This window comes from Phocoena sinus, chromosome 4 (genome assembly GCF_008692025.1).
Source record: "Phocoena sinus isolate mPhoSin1 chromosome 4, mPhoSin1.pri, whole genome shotgun sequence".
Taxonomy (NCBI): Eukaryota; Metazoa; Chordata; class Mammalia; order Artiodactyla; family Phocoenidae; genus Phocoena; species Phocoena sinus.
Genome location: NC_045766.1, coordinates 60,441,724 through 60,465,760, shown reverse-complemented (window position 1 = coordinate 60,465,760; position 24,037 = coordinate 60,441,724). Strand labels below are relative to the sequence as shown.

Here is a 24,037-nt window from a genome sequence, read left to right as displayed (position 1 = left end):
TGCCTCTAAAGTTTACAAATATCCTCCTCTGGGAAGGTTTTAAGTATAATTTTACCCACAGGAATAAGACTGTCACATTAAATACAGGAATATGATACTCAGATTGTACTTTTCAATAGGCCCTGGGGGTAGGGGAGTAAAAGGGAGCGCACCCTATTTAAAAGGGCTGGGGTTTTCATGCTTTACAAAAGCTCAGGATGTTTCTTATATAGCCAGAATATAATGTCCATGATTTTATGAACTTCATTCTTCATTAGTACAACGTGCAGAAAGTGTAATGATTTTGCTTGTGTGTGTGCGTGTGTGTGTGTGTATCATATATTGTACTTAAACCAGCAAATATCCTTAGCTACCATTCTTTGGGAGCAGGGAAACAGGTTGATGTACCTACCTTCTCAGTCACTTCATGCTGGCTGGATCCATAGCTCCTTACCTCTGTCCTGTTTCCCTTCTTCCCTTGGTAGATGGTTTACCTTTTGATTTCCAACAAGGCATTTGGTTTCCACAGAATGGGCCAGAGAGGACCAAGGATTCAGCCTTCTCAGACGACCTACAACAAGCTTTGGCCATGATGGAGGATTTGATCAAGTCCTGTGAGTTGGCTGTGGACCTGGCAGCAGTCACCGGATGTCCGGTATGTTCCATAGCAAGTGCTGGGACATTTCCACAAAAGGCAGGCACAGTATTACAAAGGTAGCAGATACTGTGGCAAAGTTAGAGACCTGATCTGTGGGAAAGGAATTTGACTCTGGAGGAAAGCTACCTAAATCGGTCAGCAAAGCTGTGCTACGAGATTCCAAGCAGCGCCTCAGCATTTTTAGGAATCTTGGGTTGTAGTCCTTGGGATCCTGAATGTTGAAACTGACCCATACTCTGGAAAAAGCAAAAACTCAGGGACCAGAACATATTGGGCAGGGGAAAGTGCTGAGGGAGTAATTTATTTTCTCACTCGTGGCACCATTAAAATATTAAAAGATTTTCCCTCTTGAGTTATATTTTCTCTGTGAAAATTACTTTGAAAATGGGTCCTAAGTGAACACCTAACCCCATTTTACATCACAGATCCCAGAAGAGACCTTGTATATCCCTTAATCCAAGTGCTTAAAGAAAAATACCCCAAGAGAGAGTGCTGGGGGGTTGAGCCATCTCAACTCTGGCATTAGAGTTAATCCCAAGTAGGCCAGACCCAGGCATTCCAGGCAAACTATCCTCTATAACTGTATGATCGCCCTGGGACTGGGACATAATTAATATTCAGCTGGTTTTCACTGTGAGCTACTCTAGATTTTGACTCAGGGGTATTTTCTGTCATTGTCATAACAAATTACCCCAAACTTGGTGCCTTCAAATAGTGCAAATTTATTGTCTTACAGTTCCACGGATCAGGAGTACAACATAGTCTCACTAGGCTAAAATCAAGGTGTCTGCCTTCCTTTCTGGAGGCTTTAGGAGAAAATCTCTCTCACTGCCTTTTCCAGTTTACAAAGGCCACCCACTCACTTCCTCTGCTCATGGCATCTTCCTCCCTCTTCAATGGCAGCAACGGAGGTTGAGTTCTTCTCCCATCACATCACTCAGACCTTCCCTTCTTTCTCTTCCACCTTTAAGGGCTCTTGTGATTACGTTGGGCCCAAGCAGTTAATCGATGATAATCTCCCCATCTCAAAGTCAGCTGGTGAACAACCTTAATTCGTTTGTCACGTTACCTGACCTAGTCTCAGGCTCCAGGAATTAGGGCATGGACATCTTTGGGAGGCCATTCTTCTGCCTCCCACACAGGGATCAAGCATTCAGAGAATTGTTGATACATGTCACACAGACACTTTCCTTCTCTTTTTTACCTTTTCATTTTTACCTGGATTTAACATACTGTTTATTGAGGTCTTGGTAGAGGAAATGACCTGTCTTTTCTTTCCTTGTCAGAAATCAAACCACACAAATTAATTAGGGGCAAAAAACCCTGTGATTTTTGATTTCCCTCCCTCCTGGTTTTCCTCTGGCCAGCATCTCAGAAACAGCCCCACTGGGTTTGCTGAGATCTGGGCAGCGATGCTATTACTGTCCCCTGGGACTCCAGAATGCTCTCTGCTTACTACTGATGCAAGATTCAAGAGGGTATTCATGAACCATGGGGTGTGTGGCAGAGGGGATAGTTTTCTTGATGATAACTGTTTCCTTCCTTGGCTAAGAAAAGTCAAGAGAGCAATTTGTTTAATCATTTGGAATATCTTTCTGTTCTTCTTTTCATCTTTGAACTCATGTCAGCTACCCCTATCAGATGTCCCTTTCCCTGAATCAAAAGAGTGTCCTGGAACCTGTACTCAGGGCAGGAAACTCCCAGCTATTATTCTGAGTGTAAGTAACATAGGAAGAGGAAGTTATGAGAAAAGAATATTAAAATGTGAGTAAATAGCAATCTACTCTGATTTCATTCCAAGCTGGTTTGCATGCAAATAAGATGAATGGGTTTATAGAATTTTAGAGATTTTTTAACACCAAGACAAAGAACTTTTCTCCCCATGTGTCCTCAGAATTGCACCTTTGAAATACAGTCCATGGTTTCTTTTTCACTAAGACTTTAACTTGCTTTACATCTAGTACATTAGGTGATGTATCCTGACAGTTTTGAATAATCCTACTGAATTATGGAAGAGCAGGCATTGGACTTTTCAACTTTCTGATTCAGCAACAGGACCATGGAAAGAAGAGTTGACTCACCCCAATCACGTGGTCATCAGCCAGGACTACTTCTTGGATCTCTTCACTCCCTATCCAGGGTGCCAACCTCTCAACACATTCTTCATCTGATTCTGTTTAGAGTTTACTAACAACTCAACTACTGTTAACTCAGATCTAACGATTCTGAGATTCTTTGCATCAGCTTTGTAGCACTTTATCACAAGGTGTTTCCCATCACATGCTGTAGGTAGAGATGAATCCAGAACTTAACTTCTTAGTTTCTCTATTGACATCCAATATTAACCTGGTTTTGTGAAGAAAAGAAATTGAACTTGGTGGGATGAATTCATAATTAAAACAACTAGAAAAAATGCCCTTCTGATATTTACATTTTCTCCCTGTTGTGTATACTCAGTTAGTTCTTGGTTTAATTTAATCACAAAAGTTTTAAGAAAAGATTTTTTAAGAAAATTTGTTTTGTGGAACACTGAGATGTAATTTATTTCCCTCTCTTTACAAGAAAAAGGGTACCCCCCTGGGGCTTCCCTGGTGGCTCAGTGGTTGAGAGTCCGCCTGCCGATGCAGAGGACTTGGATACGTGCCCTGGTTCGGGAGGATCCCACATGCCGTGGAGCGGCTGGGCCCATGAGCCATGGCCGCTGAGCCTGCGCATCCGGAGCCTGTGCTCCACAACGGGAGAGGCCACAACAGTGAGAGGCCCGCATACAGCAAAAAAAAACAAAAAAACACAAAACAAAAGTCCCCCCCCCATTCAATTTAGTGCATAAAATATAGATTCATTTAGAGTTCTTTTAAATCCTCACTTGCCAGGAACATGTTCCAAGGTTGAATAGTAAAGGTTGAATGAAATATTTTATTTTCTGAAACAAATTTATGTTATTCGATAAAGGAATTATTTTTATGGCAAATTTATTGTGGGCTAGGGCCAGGTATTTTATTTTCTATTTTAGTTCCCACTTTCCTTACCATAGTGTTGGCTGCAGAGATAAGGCTGAGTAAATAATCTTGATGACTCAGTGGCATTGCCTTGTACGTCATCCCACCTTCACAGCACCCATGTTAAAGGGTGATTGTGAGGCATAAATGAGGATTAAATCATAGGGCACCTAGCACCATGCCTGGCACCTGGTAGATGCTGAACAAAGGGCCCCAGTGCTGACTTATTTGTGTACTTAGGCTGGAAAGGAAGGAACCCCTTTGCTTCTGGCAGTTGTAATCACAGGCCCCTCGGTCCCACAGCTTCTACTTTTCATTTCTGGACCAGGCTTTGTGCTAATTCACTTATCCAGATGTTTCCTGCCTCTTTGTGCAAGAAGTATATAGCTCTGTCCCTTTAGCTGTCATGGCCAGGAGTGAAAACCTGGGCACCCAAAAGAAGTCTCCTTCTGGAGGCTAGTTTTCCTACGGTCACTCTCTCAGTCACATTCTTCATTTGGTCGACGTAGTCACATTTGAAATTCTTACCTCAGAGCTCTTACCTACAAAATGTCCACACATGAAAATGGTAGCATTTACTAGATTATTTTGCCATCATTTCCCATATCAGGCAGACCATCTGACATTTCATTTGCTGATTTTTTTGGGGCAGCCCCTATGTTGTATCTGTGAGCTCACATCCATCAGATTCATCAACACACCAAAGTGATGGCCACACTATTATGTCACTAGTGGAAAAACTGGTTGAGGCTACATTCATTTCCTAGAGCTGCCATAACAAAGCACCACAAATTAGGTGGCTAAAAAACACAAAAATGTATTCTCTCACAGTTCTGGAGGCAAGAAGTCCAAAATCAAGGTTGTCGGCAGGCCCATTCCTCTAAGGCTCTAGAGAAGAATCCTTCCTTGCTTGTTTCCTGGCTTCCTTGGCTTATAGCTGCATCACTACAATTTCTGCCTATCGTCCTAACTGTCTTCTCTATGTGTGTGTCTTTGTTTTCTTATAAGGACACCAGTCATTGGATTAGGGCCCACCCTTATCCAGTATGACCTCATTTTAAGTAATTACATCTGCAAAGAGCCTATTTCCAAATAAGGTCACATTCTGAGATCCTGGGTGGACATGAGTTTTTTGGGAAATACTATTCAAGCCAGTTCAAGGTCATCACTGAATTAGCTTCCTCACAGTGCTGAGCATTTAGCTTTGTGTCCCCTCAGGCACTCACTAAATGCCAATAAATGCTTCCATACTTTAGGGCACAAGTATCTACAAGAGGTTGTACATGTAGTCTCTGGCCTTAGGACCAACTCCTGTCTGACTGGAAAGAAAGGATATATATGGTTGAAAAGGTGGCCAAGGGTCATCCTTGGTCCTGTTCAGAGCAATCCCCCTACCCTCTTCCCTTTGGAGGCAGAGTAGCCTCCACACAGGCATGTGTCCTGGATGACGGTAACGTATGTACACCTGTCCTTCATCACTGCTATACAGGGCATGTGCCCTCGGCCACCACAGGATGGGTCTCAAGCATTGAGATGTCTGATCCCATCACAAGCGTGGTCCTGAGAACGTTTATGCAAGATGTCCTGGATGATATGTAGCCCATCTCTTCCAACTCATCTCAAAAGACCCAGTGATTCCCTCTGGTAACCTTCAATGATGACAGGCTTACTGGAAAAGGCAACCATATAGCCTCAGGAAGAGTCAGAACAATGACGGGACAGGGCTCATGGGTGTGAGAACTAAACAATTCCAGGATCCACAGCAACTCTAGGGCTTTGGCCTGGGAGGGAGCTGGGGTTCTCACCTGTGTGCTCTGCCTATACGTGCCAGGTATGTCCTCTCCCCTCACCGGCCGCTGACTGGTTCTTTCCCTCCATTGGTGCCTTTTCCTCTTCCTCATAGTTTCTGATGACTTAGCTTCTTTATTGCTCTGCTTCCTTATCATTTATTCCACCTCCAGCCCTCTCATAAAGCATCTCACAGCTACATCTCACAGGAAGCTTCCTGCTTCCTGCTTCCTCCTTCGTTCTCCTCAGTTCAGACAGGGATCAGATTGGCCATCTGGCACATCTTTTTTACACTGGGCCTCTGTAGTCAGGAGCTGGCCCATCTCTGGATTCACATCCTTTGGCCAATTGCTTACTAAGGTTCAAACAGCTGTGGCTGTGGGAGGGATGAGAAGTGCAGAGGCTGTAAAGGACAAAAACGTCGCTGCCTAGGGTGGCCTCTTCCGCCTCTACAGCTCACGGCCTTGGCAGACACCTTAACTCACATCGCCCAGCGCTCTGCAGGTCATCAGAGTGTACACCTGGGCTTGTTCTCCCGCTCCCCCATCCTTCTGGCCTCTTTCAGAATTGCTTTTAAAAGCTGTACTATGAAATGATGCCTCCACATTCCCCAGATGTGTTATTAGAAACAGCTTTACCTACAATCCATTCTGGGATGCGGTTGAAGGTGGGCTCAGTATTTGACGCAGTGACCCTTTATGAAGACCCATGGGAGAAATTTCTCTCACGTCTTATTAACAAATTGCCATGCTTTCCCTTAACAACTGGTTTGGGTATGTCTTCGGACATAATGAGTCATATAGCTCACCAGATTTCCCTCTGTACTGCCAGCCAGAAGGTCAAAGTCTAGTCTGCAGCAAGTTTACATGCTTTATGTTGTATGGGTTTTATGTACATCCTCTTCATCTTACTGTTGTAATCTCTATTTTTTTTCTTCAGCCTAATTTCCTTGGTTATTTTCTGTCTGCCTATAATGTATATATTTTTATAAGATGTATCTAATTTTTGAAATGGGGTGAAATATAAATACATTTTTAAATAGAAACTGATTATAGTCATTCCTGTGGCAAATGTTAAACATCTACTTTTGCCAGCTGCCTTGACTAAACATATTTCCTGTACTCTATAGGTCTGAATTGTACAAATTGAATGGGTGTAAAGGAGAAAGCGATCACTGAGGGCTGGGGTGTTTCCATTTGAGTGGGTGCAGGAAGGATGTGGATAGAGTGAAAAACTCCTCACTGGTCCTCATGGACCCATCGCCCATCTATCTTGGGGTGCAGTCAAGCTAAGCCTGTGCATGCAGCAGCGGAAGCATCGTGCTTTTAGGAGAGAAGGCCTTGTGACTGGAGCTCTTATTCCTCACTGAGGATTTTATTCACTACATTTAACACATGTAAATTTTACAAAGCAAAAAGAGAAAAATAGCTCTGAAAATATGACACAAGCACCATAGAAATGACTCGCGTTTCTTGCCCTTGAACTTTTTGTTTTTAGACTTTCAGATATAAAGTCATTCGTTTTTTTAAAGGTATTCACAGTTTGTTCAATATAAATAAGTTATAAAATGCACACATGTCTAGTAGTAATTATCAGAAATTGTAGGGCTTTATCTCAGCTAGATGTAACTCAGGGAAGTATCTCTGTCCTGATCCTGTTCAAATAATTTTTCCTTTTGGTGTTTGATTCAGAGAAATAAAGTCTTGATTATCTACTTTAAGTGATATAATTTTTGAAAAATACCAGACAAAATACCACATTTCTAGTTCATCACACTCCACTACTTTTAGAGAGAGCTCAGAGAAGGCCAGGTCACTTCATTTGGACTTTGAACCAGACATATGATTGTGGAAGGAGACTTAGTGTGTGCCTTAGAGCCAAAAAGATGAAATAAAAGATTTGTCATTTGGAATTATCTTTGCACTGTTCACTCACTCTGAAAAATGCAGAGTTGAATGTCATTACCATTTCCATTACAGTGTTATGAAGATTAGGTCATACTAAGCTTTCTCCTTTCAGAACAAATCTCATGTTCTCAGGTTCTCATATACCTGAAGGAGAGGTTAGGATACAGATGGAATACATGGGTTACCAAAGATCCATAATGCAGCAAAGATTCTGGCTGTCCCGAACATAATTAAAATATTAATTTCTTGGCCTTTTTAAGTAGTGTCTTGTATCAAAAACAAAGAAGAAGAAATGGAATTCTGCTAGCTAAAATTAATTGCAAGACAAAAATATTGGAGGACTAATATCTTCAGTTCAAAGTATTGCTAACATGCTTTGTGTTTATTACCTTATACAGCTGCACTATTTCCTTATATAACTGAATGATGCCGTGCTCAGTGAAGCTCACAAAATTGTAGTTTTGATTAGTGACAGATTAGCCTGACTGGCACTTATAAGACTGTAAACTTCAAATAAGCATGGTTTGTAATTTGAAAACAGACCCCTAAGAGTTCTTTCCTGTCAAGTAATTTAACAGCTTATTTTGTGTGTGTCTTTGTTTCCCAAAGGATGATATCAGAAAACTGGGCAAGCTGTTGATGCATGGCTCTTTCAACGTCTGGACAGTTCACAAGGATCGTTATAAGATGAAGGATTTAATTCGATTTAAGCCCAGCCAGAGGCAAATCTATCTATTTGAACAGGGAATAGTGTTCTGTAAGATACGAATGGAGCCCAGTGACCAGGGCCTGTCTCCTCACTACAGCTTTAAGAAGTCTATGAAGGTAAAGGGGTCCTATTGCACTTGGGAGTCAGCACAACCCTATGGAGAGAAATGCTGTTATCCGTATTTTACAGATAAGGAAACTGGGATGAGGTTAACTTGCCAAATGCCACACAACAGAGCGAGAATCCACACACAGGCCTGATTCCAGAGTCAGAGCTTGTAATCAGCCACTAGATAGTGCCAGCGCTGGCACAGAGGTGCCTTTGTGCTGGGTGGAGAAAAAGGACCCAATGGCAGCCTGTCTGGACAAACTAATTGAAAAGTACCCTCTTTCCTCCAGGCAGAGGATTGAACGCCTTGGAGATTAGAGCATGGGCTGGATTTCATCTTCTCAACCACGCATCTTTGCATGCAAGTGTAGGCAACATCCTGACCCTGGGGGTGTAGGAACCCATGTCCACACCAAACATTGCCTCTCACCCATATTAGAAATATTTCATAGCTAGCGATCACACGCACACACACACGTGCTCTTGTGATTAAAATTGGTAGTTTATTCATAGTACTTTTTGTTATTTTTGTTTCTTAATGGATACAAATTCAGTTACTACTTGTGAAATACTCAGGTATTAAAGGAGAGATAATCTTTTTGCTTTAAGTTGAAGGCTACAGCTCTGCATATGGAAACATATAGTCTGTCTTGTCCTCTGAAACAGACAAGACAAATGACACTGTACCAGATTATGTTTTATGCTCCTTGGGGCTGTTAACAGAGGACAGCAAAACACTTGGAAGGAAGATGGAAGAAGAGAGCAATCAAGGGTAGCAAAGATTAGAGTGGCTGACAGGGATAATTTTTTTAATCAGAAAAGATGGTATAGAAAATTTTCTTCTTTCTTTACAATAGTTAATGACACTTTCAATTCGCCAACTTGGAAGGGGGAGCAACAGAAAGTTTGAAATTGCCAACCAAAATGGACTTGAGAAATACATCCTACAGGTAAAATTCATGCCTTCCCCATAGGTGTCCTTTCCCCTTTCCCTATTGTGTTCCCATCACTCAACCAGTGTTTTCTGTCACATTCTAAAGGTCACCCAGAGAATAAAAGTCCTGTCCAATTAATGCACCAGGTGATCTGATACTCATGGTATTTTCTTATTTGTAATTGCAGGCAGCTTCAAAAGAAATCAGAGATTGTTGGTTTTCAGAAATAAGTAAATTATTGCTGGAACAACAAAACAATATTAAAGGTAAGGTTACCCTTGCTGACTTTAGTCTGGAGAGTTATACTGATTCCAACTTTGTAGTGGGTATGGAGATTGGGGATACTGTTAAAGAAAATGCTTTGCCTAGAAAATAACTGTGGGCACATTTTCATAGTACCTGGAAGCACCTGTGGATGCTTTAGATTGTGTGTGGGTTTTTGTGGTTGTGTGCATGTCCCTTTTACACATACTCCCACATACCCAATGGCCAAGATCCAATTTTCTCAATCAAAAGTCAACAATCTGCAGCTCAGAGGAGGGTCCTCACAAGAAGTCAACCATGATGGCACCCTCCTCGCAGACTTCCAACCTCCAGAACTGTGAGAAATAAACTTCAGTCATTTTTAAGCCACCCAGTCTATGGTATTTTGTTATAGCAGCCTGAAGCAAGACAGGCTTGATGAAAATCAGTTGGCCATAGATATAGAATTCTCTGCTGACAGTCTTTTCCTTTTAGCACTTTTGTCATCCCACTGTTTTGTGGCCTCCATAGTTTATGATAAGAATTAAGCTATTTATCTTATTAAAGATTCTTTGCATGTGACAAATTGCTTTTGTCTTGCTGCTTTCCAGATTCTCTTGTTTTTTTTTTTTTTAATTAAAGGGTAATTGACCTACAAAACTATGTTTGTTCCAGGTGCACAACACCTGGAATTCAGTATTTCTATACACAAAGTATTGCTATAATTTATGTCAAAAAGTATACTGCCTGGGACTTCCCTGGTGGTCCAGTCCACTCTGCACTTCCAGTGCAGTGGGCACGGGTTCAATCCCTGGTTGGGAAACTGAGATCCCACATGCCACACGGCACAGGGGAAAAAAAAAGTATACTGCCTATGTTTTCTTTCAGGAGTTTTATGGCTTCGGGTCGTACATTTAAGTCTTTAATTCATTTTGAGTTTATTTTTGTATATGGTATGAGAAGGTAGTCCAATTTGATGCCTTCGTATGTAGCTGTCCAGTTTTCCCAACACCATTTATTGGAGACGCTGTTTTTTCCGCATTGTATATTCTTTCTCGCCTCCTTTGTCATAGATTAATTGCCCACATAAGTGTGGGTTTATTTCTGGGCTCTCTATTCTATTCCATCGATCTATGTGTTTGTTTTTGTGCCACTACCATATTGTTTTGATTACCGTATCTTTATAGTATAGTTTGAAATCATGGCTCATGATACTCCCAGCTTTGTTCTTCTTTCTCAAGATTGTTTTGGCTATTCAGGATCTTTTGTTTCCCTACAAATTTGAAATTATTTCTTCTACTTCTGTGAAAAATGCCATTGGTATTTTGATAGGAATTGCATTGAATCTGTAGATTGTCTTGGGGAGCATGGTCATTTTAACAATATTGATTCTTCCAATCCATGAGCATGGTATGATTTTCCATTTGTTTGTGTTGTCCTCAATTTCTTTCATCAATGTCTTATAGTCTTCTCTCCTTGGTTAGATTTATTCCTAGATATTTTATACTTTTTGATGCAATTGTAAATTAGATTTTTTTCTTGGTTTCTCTTTCTGATAGGTCATGGTTAGTGTATAGAAATGCAACAGATTTGTGTATATTACTTTCATATCCTGCAACTTTATGTAACTAGTTGCTTTTCCCTTGCTGCTTTTAAGATTCTCTCTTTATTGTTATTTTTTACCAATTTAATTACAACGTGACTTAGTGTGGATCTCTTTGGGTTTATCTTGTTTGGGACTCTCTGTGCTTCCTGGACCTGATGTCTGTTTCCTTCCCCAGGCTAGGGAAGTTTTCAGTTATTATATCTTCAAATAAGTTATCTGCCTCTTTCTCCCTCTCTTCTCTTTCTGGAACCCCTATAGTGCAAATGTTTACATGCTTGATGCTGTCCCAGAGGTCTCTTAAAGTATCCTCATTTTTTACAATTCCTTTTCTTTTTTCTGGTCAGCTTGGGTGATTTCCAGTGTTCTGTCTTCCAGTTTGCTGATCTGCTCCTCTGTATCATCTAATCTACTGTTGATTCCTTCTAGTGTATATTTTGTTTTAATTATTGTATTCTTCAGCTCTGTTTGGTTCTTTATATTTTCTAACTATATAAAAATTTCTCTCTGTGTTCATCTATTTTTCTTTTGGGCTCGTTGAGCATTTTATGATCATTACCTTGAGCTCTTTATTGGGTAGATAAGTAATAAGTATTCCTTAATATTTCTTCTGGGGTTTTATCTTGTTCCTTCATTTGGAACATATTCCTCTGTCACCTCATTTTGCCTAATTCTCTGTTTTTATTTTTATATATTCTAGGTAAGTCAGTTACATTTCCCAATGTCAGAGAAGTGGCCTTATGTAGGAGATGTTCTTTGGGGCCCAACAGCCCGCTTCTCTTTGGTCACCAATGTGCTCTAGGGCTGCCTCCTATGTGGGCTGTGTGGACCCTTCTGTTGTGATGAGGCTGACTACTGTAAGCACACTTGTAAGCAGGGCTGGCCCTCACCCCAGTTGGCTGCAAGGCTCTGCCTCTTGGAGGAGGCTGCCTACCTGCTGGTAAACAATGCTTGGTCCTGGCATAACTGGCTATGCAGCTCAGGGGTTCCCAGGACTAGTGCCGGCCCACTGGTGAGTGGGTCTGGGTCCCGGGCCTTCTGGTGGGTGGGGCTAGATCTATGAATGGCTGGAGGCTCGTGGGGTCCTAGGGCATCAGGCCTGCTGCTGGGTGGTGCTGTGTCCCAGAACTAATCATCTAGAGGGAGGATTCCAAAGTGGCACTTGCCAGCACCAGTGTCATCATGGTAGAATGAGCTCCTAAAGATGGCTGCTGCCAGCATCTATATTCCCAGGGGGAGTCCCTGTTGCCTCCTACCTCTCTGGGAAGCTCTCCAAGATTATCAAGTGGGTCTGACCCAGGCTCCTTTCAAACTATTTCTTCTGCCCTGGGTCTTGGAGCATGTGAGATTTTGTGCATGCTCTTTAAAAGTAGAGCCCCTATTTCCTAGAGCCCTCTAACTCTTCCAAAAGTAATCCGCACTGGCCTTCAAAGCCAGACACTCTGGGGGCTCATCTTCCTGGTGCAGGACCAATGAGCTGGGGTGCTCAACGTGGGACTTGTACCTCTTGCTCCTTAAGGAAAACTTATGCAATTGTGATTATACTCCCGTTTGTGGGTTGCCTATACTGCTTTTGACTATACTGCTTCTCTGCCCCTCCTACCCATCTCATTGTGATTCCTTCTTTATATCTTTCGTGGTGGAAAATCTTTTCTGCTAATCTTCACGTGGTTCTCATCAATAGTTGCTCTGTAAATAGTTTTAATTTTGGTGTGGCCATGAAAGGAGGTGAGCTTACAGTCTTCCTACTCTGCCATCTGGGCTGTCTCTCCTTTCTTTGTCTTTTGACAATTTTGACAGTATAGGTTTGGGTCTCTGAGTTTTTATTTCTTGGAGTTGTAGATCATCTTGGATGTATAGATTAGCATTTTTCATCAAAGTTTGGAAGTCTTTGCCCATTCTTTCTTTAAGTATTCTTTCAGTCCCTTTTTTCTTTCCTCTGGCATTTCCATTATACTTGATATACTTGGTATGTTGATATGCTTGTTGGTGTCCTGTAGGTCTTTAAGTCTCTGTTCATTTTTTTTTTCATTCTTTTTCTTTCTCTTCCCCAAATTGGATAGTTTCAATTGACCCATATCTGAGTTCTCTGATTCTTTCTTCTGCCTGCTTAAATCTGCTATTGAGCCACTCTAGTGAATTTTTCATTTCAGTTATTATACTTTTCAACCCCAAACATCTATTTGGCCCTTTTTAAATATAATTTCTCTCTTTTATATTCTCTATTTGATGAGATTTTGTTTTCATACTTTTCTTTAGTTCTTTATGTATGGTTTCCTTTCATTTTAAACTTTTTTTTAAAGCTGGTTTAAAGCCTTGGTCTAAGAAGTGCAATATCTTGGCTTCCTCGGGGACAGTTTCTATTGACTGCTTTTTTTTTCTGTGTATGGGCTATACTTTCTTGTTTCTCTGCACATGTCATAATTTTTCTTTGAAAACTAGACATTTAAAATAACATAATGTGGCAACCCTGGAAATCAGATTCTCCTCCATCTCCAGTGTTTGCTATTGTTGCTATTTGTTGTTGTTGTTTTTGTTTGTTTACTTACTGACTTTTCTGAAACAATTTTATAAAATCTGTATTCGTGGTCATGTGTAGCCACTGAAGTCTCTGCTTGGTTCATGACTGAGCAGAGATTTCCTTAAACACCTGAAACCAACAAGCATTCCAGTCTTTGCCAAGGGGCTCTGTGGATTTTTGTTTTTTATAAGTTTATTTATTTATTTATATTTTATTTTTTGGCTGCATTGGGTCTCCATTGTTGCACATGGGCTTTCTCTAGTTGCGGCGAGTGGGGGCTACTCTTCGTTGCAGTGTGCAGGCTTCTCATTGTGGTGGCTTCTTTTGTTGCGGAGCACGGGCTCTCGGCGTGTGGGCTTCAGTAGTTGTGGCACACGGGCTCAGTAGTTGTGGCTCGTGGGCTCTAGAGCTCAGGTTCAGTAGTTGTGGCACACGGGCTTAGTTGCTCTGCAGCATGTGGGATCTTCCCAGACCAGGGATCGAACCCGTGTCCCCTGCATTGGCAGACAGATTCTTAATCACTGCACCACCAGGGAAGTCCCTCTACATGGATTTTGAAGCACACCTTCAATATTCAGCCAGACAGGTGACAATTACACGTTAGCCTTCAATTCCTGTTTGTGCAGAGCCTCAAGATCAGCCAAGGTGAGAGCGTAAGCCCTGCTAAGATTTTTCCTGAGCATGCACACAACCCTGGTCATGTGCACAATGGACTTCTAGATTCTCAGGACTATTTGGAGTTTTTCAAAACCACTATGGATATCTTATTCTAACCACTATGGATATCGTATTCTTAAGTTTTTCCTTTTAAACTTTTTGATTAGCCTATTTTTGCCCCAGCTGATATCCAGTGCCTCAAGCAGCCAAGAAGTTAAACAATCACCCTGGACATTTTCTACAAATGCCCCTGGGGAAAAGGCTTTTCACACTGAGCAAGCTCTTAGTTGGGTTAATAAAGACAGCCTTGCAAGTAGGATATTCCAGGGAATCCCCAGACAACTCAAATAATGACAATCTACTGGGAATGAGACTTTGAAGGAGCTCCAACCCTGTTCTGTCCCTTCCTACTGGTGCCAGCTTGCTAATTTTCACCATGATTGCAGGCTGTTGGCTTCCAAGGCCACCACCAAGAAGAAGGGGTGAGATGGGACTAGGGCAACTAAGACACCACAGAGCTCACCGGTCATACTGAGATTCATCCATTCTTCTTGAATTAATGCTCTCCTGATTGCCTTTGTTTAATTTCCAGCATTCTGAAAATATTGTGTCTGACTATTTTTATCAGTTTTTTCCATGCTTTCATTGAGGAGAGAATTTTTGGAGGGCTTTTTTTCTCCCTGCACCATTTTCACAGATGTCACTCACTGTATTCCCTTTAATCATGAAAAATCATCTTTGAGTAGGCTTTACCCTTTCACATTTGTCTTCTCAAGTGATATTAGATAGGAAAATCCACAACAAGCTTCATCAATTGAGTTCTAATATTTCCTTCGGGTAATGTTGCTAGGGTTAAGAGATGCTAGTCTCATGTGGAAAACCTATCTCCTATCATTTATACTGGCAACGATTTTTTTGTTTACTAAGAAAAACTATGTAAGTGTGAAAAGATAACTTTGTCTTCAGAGATTTAGCAGGAATGAAACCATTTCACGCTCTTTCTGTGTCTTCTCTGATCATGAACTAGTCAGGAGGATGTGAGGGTGGGTGTGCGTCGAAAGATGAAGAAAAAGATAAGAAATGTGATTGGAAAAACCACCACATTGGTTTTCAGTTACAATCAAGTGGCCTAATTTCTCGATTTACACTGTAGGCCTCTGCCAGGAAATGGTAACAAGATCATGTAGTTAATTTTAATTTATATAAAGGTAAGATTGGAAAAAAACTATGATTTAATTTTGTTTTTGAGCTATTAATAGTATGCTAAATATGTGTTATGGTAATGGAATATGTGTGCTCTGGGGGCATAGTACAGAAACATGTAACAACCCTAGTAGAAAAAGTTACTTATTTTCCCCAGAAACAAACATTCTAATAACAATATTGTTCTAGAAATCCTTAGTCCCTAGACCAGTGTTTCACAAAGGGTGATTTAGGGACAGCCTGCAGTGGAATTACTTGAAGAGCTTGGGTCAAATGCATATTTCTGGGTCCTAGCCTAGAACTGTAGAATTAGGATAGCTAGGGCTTATACCTGAGAATATGCATTGTAGCTTATTAAAGTTTCTGGGCAGAGGCCTTAAACTACAATTTTTTTTTTTTCTTTTTTTTGCGGTACGCGGGCCTCTCACTGCTGTGGCCTCTCCCGTTGTGGAGCACAGGCTCTGGATGCGCAGGCTCAGCGGCCATGGCTCACCGGCCCAGCCGCTCATGGCATGTGGGATCTTCCCGGACCGGGGCGCAAACCCGTGTCCTCTGCATCGGCAGGCAGACTCTCAACCACTGCGCCACCAGGGAAGCCCAAACTACAATTTTTAAAACAGTTTTATTGAAAAAAAATACAGGCTTTATTGAGGTATAATTGACATAATAAATTGCACATATTTAAAGTATACAATTTGATAAATTTTGACATATGTACATACCTGTGAAAGCATCACACAATCAAGATAATGAACACTTCTTTCACCCCCCAGATTTTCCTCATGTCTCTTTTTATTACCTTTCTCTTGCCCCTCTCTTACCCCACTACAGCTCTCCAGGTGATTACTGATCTCATTTCTATCGTTATAGATTACTTTGATTTTTCTAAAATTCCATAAAGAAAATATATAGCATGTACTTTTTTTGGCCTAGTTTCTCTCACCTAGCTTTTTTTTTTTTTTTTAATTTATTTTTGGCTGCGTTGGGTCTTTGTGGCTGCACGCGGGCTTTCTCTAGTTGCAGTGAACACCCTTTGTTGTGGTGCATGGGCTTCTCATTGCAGTAGCTTCTCTTGTTGTGGAGCACGGGCTCTAGGTGCACGGACTTCAGTAGTTGTGGCACGTGGGCTCTAGAGCTCAGGCTCAGTAGTTGTGGCGCACGGGCTTAGTTGCTCCGCGGCATGTGGAATATTCCCAGACCAGGTCTCGACCCATGTCCCCTCTGCATCGGCAGGCGCATTCTTAACCACTGCGCCACCAGGGAAGTCCCAGCATAATTATTTTGAGATGCATTTATGTTGCTTTGTGTAGCAATAGTACATTCCTTTTAATTGCTGTGTAGCATTCCATTGTTTGGCTATACCCCAGTTTACGTATCCATTTACCTGTTAATGAACATTTGTTTTCTTTCCACTTCTGAGGGGCTATTCTGGATAATGCTGCTATGAACATTTGAGTACAAATCTTCTCATGGACTTAGGTTTTCATTTCTCTTGGGTAAATACTTAAGAGTGTAATGGTTAGGCCAGATGGCAGGTGCACGTTTAAGTTTTTAAGAAATGGCTACGCTATTTTCCAGTGTGGTTATACCATCTTATACTCCCACAGCAGTGTATGAAAGTTCCACTTGCTCCACACCCTCGCCAACACTTGGTATTGTCAGTCTTTTTTAATTTTAAGCCTTCTAATAGGTATGTAGTGGCATGTTACTGAGGTTTTAATTTGTTTTGATTAATGGTTGAGCGTCTTTTTATGTGCTTCTGTATCACACATGTATCTCCTTGTTTTCTTATTATTTAGTTTTGAGAGTTTTTTTTAATATATTCTAAGTACAAGTCCTTTATTGGATATATACTTTGCAAATATTGTCTTTCAGTATGTAGCTTAGCTTTTCATTCTCTTAAGAGTACCTTTTTAAGGGCAGAAGATTTTAAGTTTTATGAAATACAATCTTTAAAAAATTATGGATCATACTGTTGGTGTTGTGCCTGAGAAATATGTGGCTAAAGGTCACAAAGATTTTCTCCTATGTTTTCTCCTAGATGGTTTATAGTTTAAGTTTTACATTTAGGTCTCTGATCTATTCTGAGGGGGTTTTATGGTGTATGGTATAAAGTGTCAATCAAAGTTCAATTTTGTGCACATTAATTGTTGTTCTACTACCATTGTTGAAAAGACTCTTCTTCCACCAATTGACTCTTTATATAAGTGCATCTGTTGCTGGCTGCTGTATGCTGTTTAATTGATCTATTTATCTGTCTTGACATCAGTACCTTACTATCTTGATTACTGTAGCTTTATAATGTCTTAAAACCAGATCATTTGAGTCCTTTGACATTGTTTTTCCTTTTTAAAGTTGTTTTGGCTCTTCTATATCCTTTACATTTCTGTATATATGTTTAGAATCAGCTTGTCGATTTCTATAAGAAAGCTTGCTGGGATCTTGATTGGGATTGTGTAAAATCTACAGATCAATTTGGTGAAGTGACATCTTAACAATATTGAGCTTAATCTACAATCTAGATTTTTAACTAGATCACCCTGCCCTTCCCTGCCCCACAGAAAAACACGTTTGTTGTGAGGTCATGGCATTTATTCCGTTAATAATTCAGAAACACATTTCTTAAGTCTTCCTCAAGCCCTAGCACTGTGTGCTCTAGGTTGTGACAGGAATGTAAAATATAAATAAGAAGCAGAACCAGAATGCTAGGCAAGTAGTTTAGATTAAAAAAAAAAAAAACTGAACTAAAAGATCGGCCCAGAGGTGTGGTCCCAGCCCCTTCCTTTCACAGGCAGGCCAACTGAGGGTCAATTTCACACAGCTTTCCTGCAGCAGGACCAGGTCTCCTGAGCCTGGCTCACCAAGCAGGGTCTGATGAAATGTCACTGCGAGTGATGCCCCCAGCAAGGGCTCTAGGAATTCAGAGGGGCCTCCACGCCCTGTGGGTGAGTGAGCAGGAGTGGGGCCTTGGGCTGGTCCCCGAGAGATGAGACTCCAGGGCCGAACACAGATTCAGGGGCATCAGGCAAGAGGGGAGGGAGGTTTCAGAGGTTGCCAGATCAGGAACATCAGGACCTCACCCCTGCCCAGCACTCACACGGCTCTGACACCTACGCATCATCACCCCAGTTCATTCCTACACCGACCGACCCCACCTTCGACCACCGGGACTGCTGGGCATGATAACTCCGTGCCCTCTGGGCAAGGCCTCCGGGCCCCCAGCGACGAGGGCCTCTAAGGCAACAGGACGGGCCCTGGGAGCCGCTGAGGGTGTGGAGACAGGGCCTCTGGAGACAGCCAGGCAGAAGGGGCCTGTGCCCAGAGGGAGTTACAGAGTCAGAGAGGCTCTGGGCTGGGAAGAGAAGAGCGTAACCCGACGCGTGGGACGCGGTGGCGCAAGTCAAGGAGGGCGGCTGGCCCTGTGGTTTGGGACAACCTCCTCCTGTGTGGCCTGACCCTGTGTGACAGGGAGGCCTAGGGACACTGGGAGATCAGGCTCACCGGGCAGGGGCTCTGGCGGCAGGCAGCTTTGCAGGGGCAGCACGGTGCGTGGTACAAGGTAAAGCCCCTTTGTGGTACAAGGCATCGTGCTCCAGGCCACAGGCCCATCCTAGCAACTGGGCAACTCGTGCCATCACATGGGTAATAAAGGTGGACCCACGGGGCTTCCCTGGTGGCGCAGTGATTGAGAGTCCGCCTGCCGATGCAGGGGACACGGGTTCGTGCCCCGGTCCGGGAAGATCCCACATGCCGCCGAGCGGCTGGGCCCGTGAGCCATGGCCGCTGAGCCTGCGCGTCTGGAGCCTATGCTCCGCAACAGGAGAGGCCACAACAGTGAGAGGCCCGCGTACTGCAAAAAAAAAAAACAACAACGGTGGACCCATGAACCTTTGAAATCACAGAGCTGCCGCCAAGGGAGCATGTTCAGTGATGACTTGGAACCTGGCTTGAGAGGTTCATGGGTAGAGTGGAAGGAAATGAGGTTGAGAGAGAAGGAGGTAAGCCTCGAGTATCAGTTTGGGTTTAATGCAGGTGCAGGCGGTGAGGGACACTGGAGGTTGAGTCCTGGTGCTCTTCTCACAGCTGGGACAACACCCTAACAAAGAAGGTGATTTTCATCCTGTCCCAGAAATGCATGATGTTTCCCTTACCAAGCCACGTAACTTGGGCTCCGGTGGAAAAAGTGAGCATTTAATGGGCCCATTGTTTATTTCTTAATTCAGTGCTAATGGAGCTAACTGTGGAAACGTGGATGGACTGAGAATCAAGGCACACGGGACGCAGCAGGATGGGCGGAGAAGTGGGAGGGGTTGCCAAGGCCAAGTGAGGACTGCTGAGAGGTTTTCCACATTACTAAGAAAATAAGACCAAGATCTACATGCTTTCATCAGTTTTTATAGTGTTCTGTGCGTGTACATGTGTATAAAATCAATATGTAAAATCTATTCAAATTGGCGTACATTTGAGAGTGCTGCGGTTTTTTGTTTCTGTTTTTTTTCATTTCAGGCCAAGGGAATATACAGTTTGAAGCAAGCACTAGGTGTGTACTGATTTTTTTTTTTTTAACAAGTGTCAGATGTTGCCGATAGTTCCTGTTGATTCTACATCATTGCTTTCATTGATTTTCTTCAACACTTAGCTTATTACAAAAGATTTCCAATTAAATTTCCATTTAATTTTTCTAATTAAAATATATTAGCTCCCTGACCCCACTGCCAACCTAGGGTATCTTTCCTAATGCTGGCTTGCTGAGTTGCAGTTGAGTCATACCTGCCGTTTTGAAACCTCCCGTAAATGCCTTTGCTTCTGGCTGTTTTCTGGAACTTTCCTCTGAGGACCTCCAATTCTACTCCTTTTTCACCCTGCCTCCCACTTTGCATGTTAACTGGTTCAGCTTCCCTCCTTGCATCCGGAACTCTCCTGATCCTCGTTCTTCCTCTCTTCGTTCCTCCCTGTCTGGAGGAATATACACTCACACTTCTTTCAGGGTTCAGTTCTCACTGGTGCTTCTTACCCCATCTATTCCTGCCCACTTAGAAACTCTCCATCTCTGATTCCTCTCCCCCTCCAAGGCACTCAGGACGTACCCAGTAAATGCTTGTTGAATAAACCTGTAGCCTGTGATCCAGTTCAGGTACAGCCTGCTTAGTTTTTTAGGCTCATTTGGCCTGTTCCTAATAGAGGCAGCCCAGGCCCTAAAACAAAGAGATGATAGTGATGGTAAGGGGTGAATGCTCTGGTGGACAGCTGAATCTCCCTCCTCTCTGTACCCACTCCCTTAAGGAGTACCCTATCACAGCACTTAATGTGCTGTATTATAATTTTATGATGTGTTTAAGTTTTCCTCCCCATTAGACCATGAATTTCCTCTAGGGCATAGAGGTTGTCTTATTAGTTTTAGCTTCCCACGGGCCTCATATTATACAAGGGCCTGGCACTCATGTAAGTGGTCAGTAAATATTTAGTGAATAAACAAATTAAAAAACTGGTTGAATAATCACATCAGGCTAGCATACCACTCTGCAAGCAGACCTAGGAGGTGATGAGGTTTAGCTCAGGGCACATCTTATTCATCTCAGACCTCCAGTGCCTAGCAAGTGCTTATTTGTTGAGCACTTGAAACAGCTTTTGAGACAATGAAAGGGGATTCCATCTCCTCACCTCAGATTTGCAGCCAGTTAGGTGTTAACTATATGATCCAGCAGGTGGTATCCCTTGAACATTCCTTTGCTGAATGTCACCAGAGAGCTGGGGCAATTCTATACCACAGGTAGAGAAGGAGGAGGAAGCAGGTCCATAAGGCTTTAGCTGGGGATAATCTGGTGTGAGCCAGCACCACTTCAACTAGTACAGAACTACTGTAGTGAGGTCATGTATATTTCTCTAAAGCAAAGGCAATGAAGTGGAATTTGCACCCTGGATTGAAAATATGGAAAGAGCTACCAGTAGCAAGGAAGTCTCAGTCCCTAGCACATGTCAGATTAAAGGTAGGATCTGATGGGAGAGTGGGGCATGAAAGCAATGGGGTGATGGCAAGGGGTGAGGGCTCTGGTGGACAGCTGAGTGTCCCTTGTCTCTGTACCCACTCCCTTAAGGAGTATCCTATCACAGCATTTAATGTGCTGTATTATAATTTTATGATACCAGCTGCCTAGAAGCTGAGGAAGACATTGCTGGATTCTCAGCCCTTCCTTAATTATGTGAGTAAGAAGAAAGGTATAAAATCAACTTCCTGCTATTCATTTGCATAGATCCAGTTAGGCCAGAATTAAAATGAAGGGCAAATGTTTCACACTGAGAAGTAACTTACTGTTTGGAAGAGCTGTCCTCTTAAGGAAATGGTTGTAGGCTAAGAGCATTGCCAGAATGTCCCTGCTTTGGAATAAAGACACTGGATGGTGACACTGTATTTCTTGCTCTATCCAGGGTTGATCGACTTCATCTCCTCCCAAAGCTTTCCTTGGAAAGGTTAGCAGCACTTGATCAGGGGTTTCCTCGCAAGATTTCAGCTCTAACTTCTTTGTGTGTCAGCCTTCTGGCAGGCAGAATTGGGCGTGGGATCAAAAAGAAAAACAAATGTGGAGGCATTTTTATATTTTGTATTTTAATGACATAATAGATTATGTGTTTTATTTTAATGACATAATAGATTATGTGTTTATGGGGCTTGAATGTGCTGTTTTGGTTGTCATCTTTCCTTTCCTTGACTATTTAAAGACAATCTTTTCCAAAAGATTATGCTTTTACCACTGCCCATAATCAAAGTATTGGGAATTTAGTATTTGAGACTTTGGTTTTAGATTATCATGTGATTAGTTTGGTGCGACATGTAGTATGTCTTCAGGTATACACTTTATTTGGAAAAGGGCTCTGCAAGGAATTTTAGTTCAAAATACATTTATTGAGCACCTATAAGCTACAAATTCCTTGTCATTAAGGAAACATACACAGACCACCCCCTACTCCAGCACAAGGCTAACTTTCCTCTTCAGACTTCTAGAGCCTTGGATGCTAATGAGCAGGATATGACAAATTAATTTTTTAGGACAAAATATGACAGGATATGACAAAATTTTCTTAATTATGTGGAAAATTTTTTAAAGAAATTTTCATAATTTCTTATGAAATTATGAAAATTAAGAAATTGAATTTCTTAACTCAATAAGAATTAATTAACTAAGAAATTGAATTTTTAGTACTGGTTAACAAATACTAAGGCAATGCCATTTAATAAGGCTGTTATTCTCAATTAGGGTGTGTATGTGTGTTATAAAATTGTATATTTGAAAAATGAAAAATTACCTATTTTCTTCTTAGTACAGACCAGGAAAAGTAAGGCCTGAGAAAAATTGTGGCTGGTGAGAGTTCAGGAAATACAGTCCCTAAATTTTCTTTGCATGATAAGACCTGTTCCTTTATGTAGCAGAATCTCTGTGAGATATGAAATATTTGTTTTGTTTTCCTATGGAGACGTAATTGGCTTGTGAAAAATGTTTTTAAGAAAAGATAAACAATATTTTCACCTCTTAAATAATTGGCTTTGTCCCCCAATACTGTCTCTGATCAAGTCATATCTTAGCTTCCCACTTAACAGTGACTCTTCAGATTATCAAGGACTATTGGAATATTGGGCTTATCCACCTTGTATCATAAAATTTGTTTTGTTCTTGAGGTGTTTAACTCCTTTTTCATGTTCCAAGAATCCCTTGAAGAGACCTTTAAAAGACCCTTTGCGGGCTTCCCTGGTGGCACAGTGGTTGAGAGTCCGCCTGCCGATGCAGGGGACACGGGTTCGTGCCCCAGTCTGGGAAGATCCCACATGCCGCGGAGCAGCTGGGCCTGTGAGCCATGGCCGCTGAGCCTGCGCATCCGGAGCCTGTGCTCCGCAACGGGAGAGGCCACAACAGTGAGAGGCCCGCGTACCGCCAAAAAAAAAAAAGACCCTTTGCTTGAGGACAGAAGGGCCAACATTGGTACAATCTACAAATTTGCAGATATGAGCCAGTTAATAAAGTTATAACTCCTCCTTTACCCAAAACATAAAGATGTGGATTATCCAGGTGCTTTCTTTTCTTCCCTCTATCTCTGTCCAGCTAATTCAAGGTCATCAGACTCAAAGGCATGAGGTGAACAGAGGAATAGCTGACATTTAGTTATGGGTATCCTAGTCTAGGCTTGGTTGTTGACTGTGTCCATATATGTTTATGTGTGTCTGTGTGTATCTGTTTGTGTGCACACATGCACGCACACACCTTCAATGCTAGGAAAGCAGGCTGCTTTCAGGAGACAGAAAGACAACATGGGAGTAACTGTTAGGTCGATGTGAGCTTTGGTGACTTTTTCACTAGTTAAGTTCACAAAAACCAGTCAGCTCTTCAAAAGATTGGCTGATACCTCAAAAAAACTGAGACTTACATTGTAAACGTAGTATAGGACACCGAAAATACCAAATCCTGGTGAGGATATGGAGCAACAGAAACTCTCATTGCTGACAAGAATGTAAGATAGTACAGACAGTTTGGCAGATTATCACAAAGCTAAAGATAATCTTACCAGATGGTCCAGCGATCATACTCCTTGGTATTTACCTAAATGGCTTGCAAACTGTAGTACATCCATACAATGGGATATTATTCAGCAATAAAAGAAAATGAGCTATCAAGCCATAAAAAGACATGGAGGAAACTTAAATGCATATTGCTAAATGAAATAAGCCAATCTGAGAAG

General features: G+C 42.0%; 1 protein-coding gene across 5 annotated transcripts in view; it reads left to right on the top strand.

Annotated features, from left to right (window-relative positions):
• Positions 1–24,037, top strand: part of MCF2L2 (MCF.2 cell line derived transforming sequence-like 2) — a 237,004-nt gene that overhangs the window by 190,991 nt on the left and 21,976 nt on the right. For 2 of the 5 annotated variants that reach the window (XR_004349618.1, XM_032629981.1), the window contains exons 22-25: positions 509–634; positions 7,941–8,156; positions 9,006–9,098; positions 9,271–9,349. Coding sequence is in view for 3 of the 5 variants with exons in the window: in XM_032629981.1 (XP_032485872.1) it covers positions 509–634; positions 7,941–8,156; positions 9,006–9,098; positions 9,271–9,349 (514 nt within the window). In the remaining 2 variants the exon portion in view is untranslated. Of the gene's footprint in view, positions 1–508; positions 635–7,940; positions 8,157–9,005; positions 9,099–9,270; positions 9,350–19,816; positions 19,851–21,199; positions 21,298–21,736; positions 23,047–24,037 lie in introns of those variants that run through there. The other 3 variants (XM_032629983.1, XM_032629980.1, XR_004349619.1) reach the window with 3 other exon arrangements.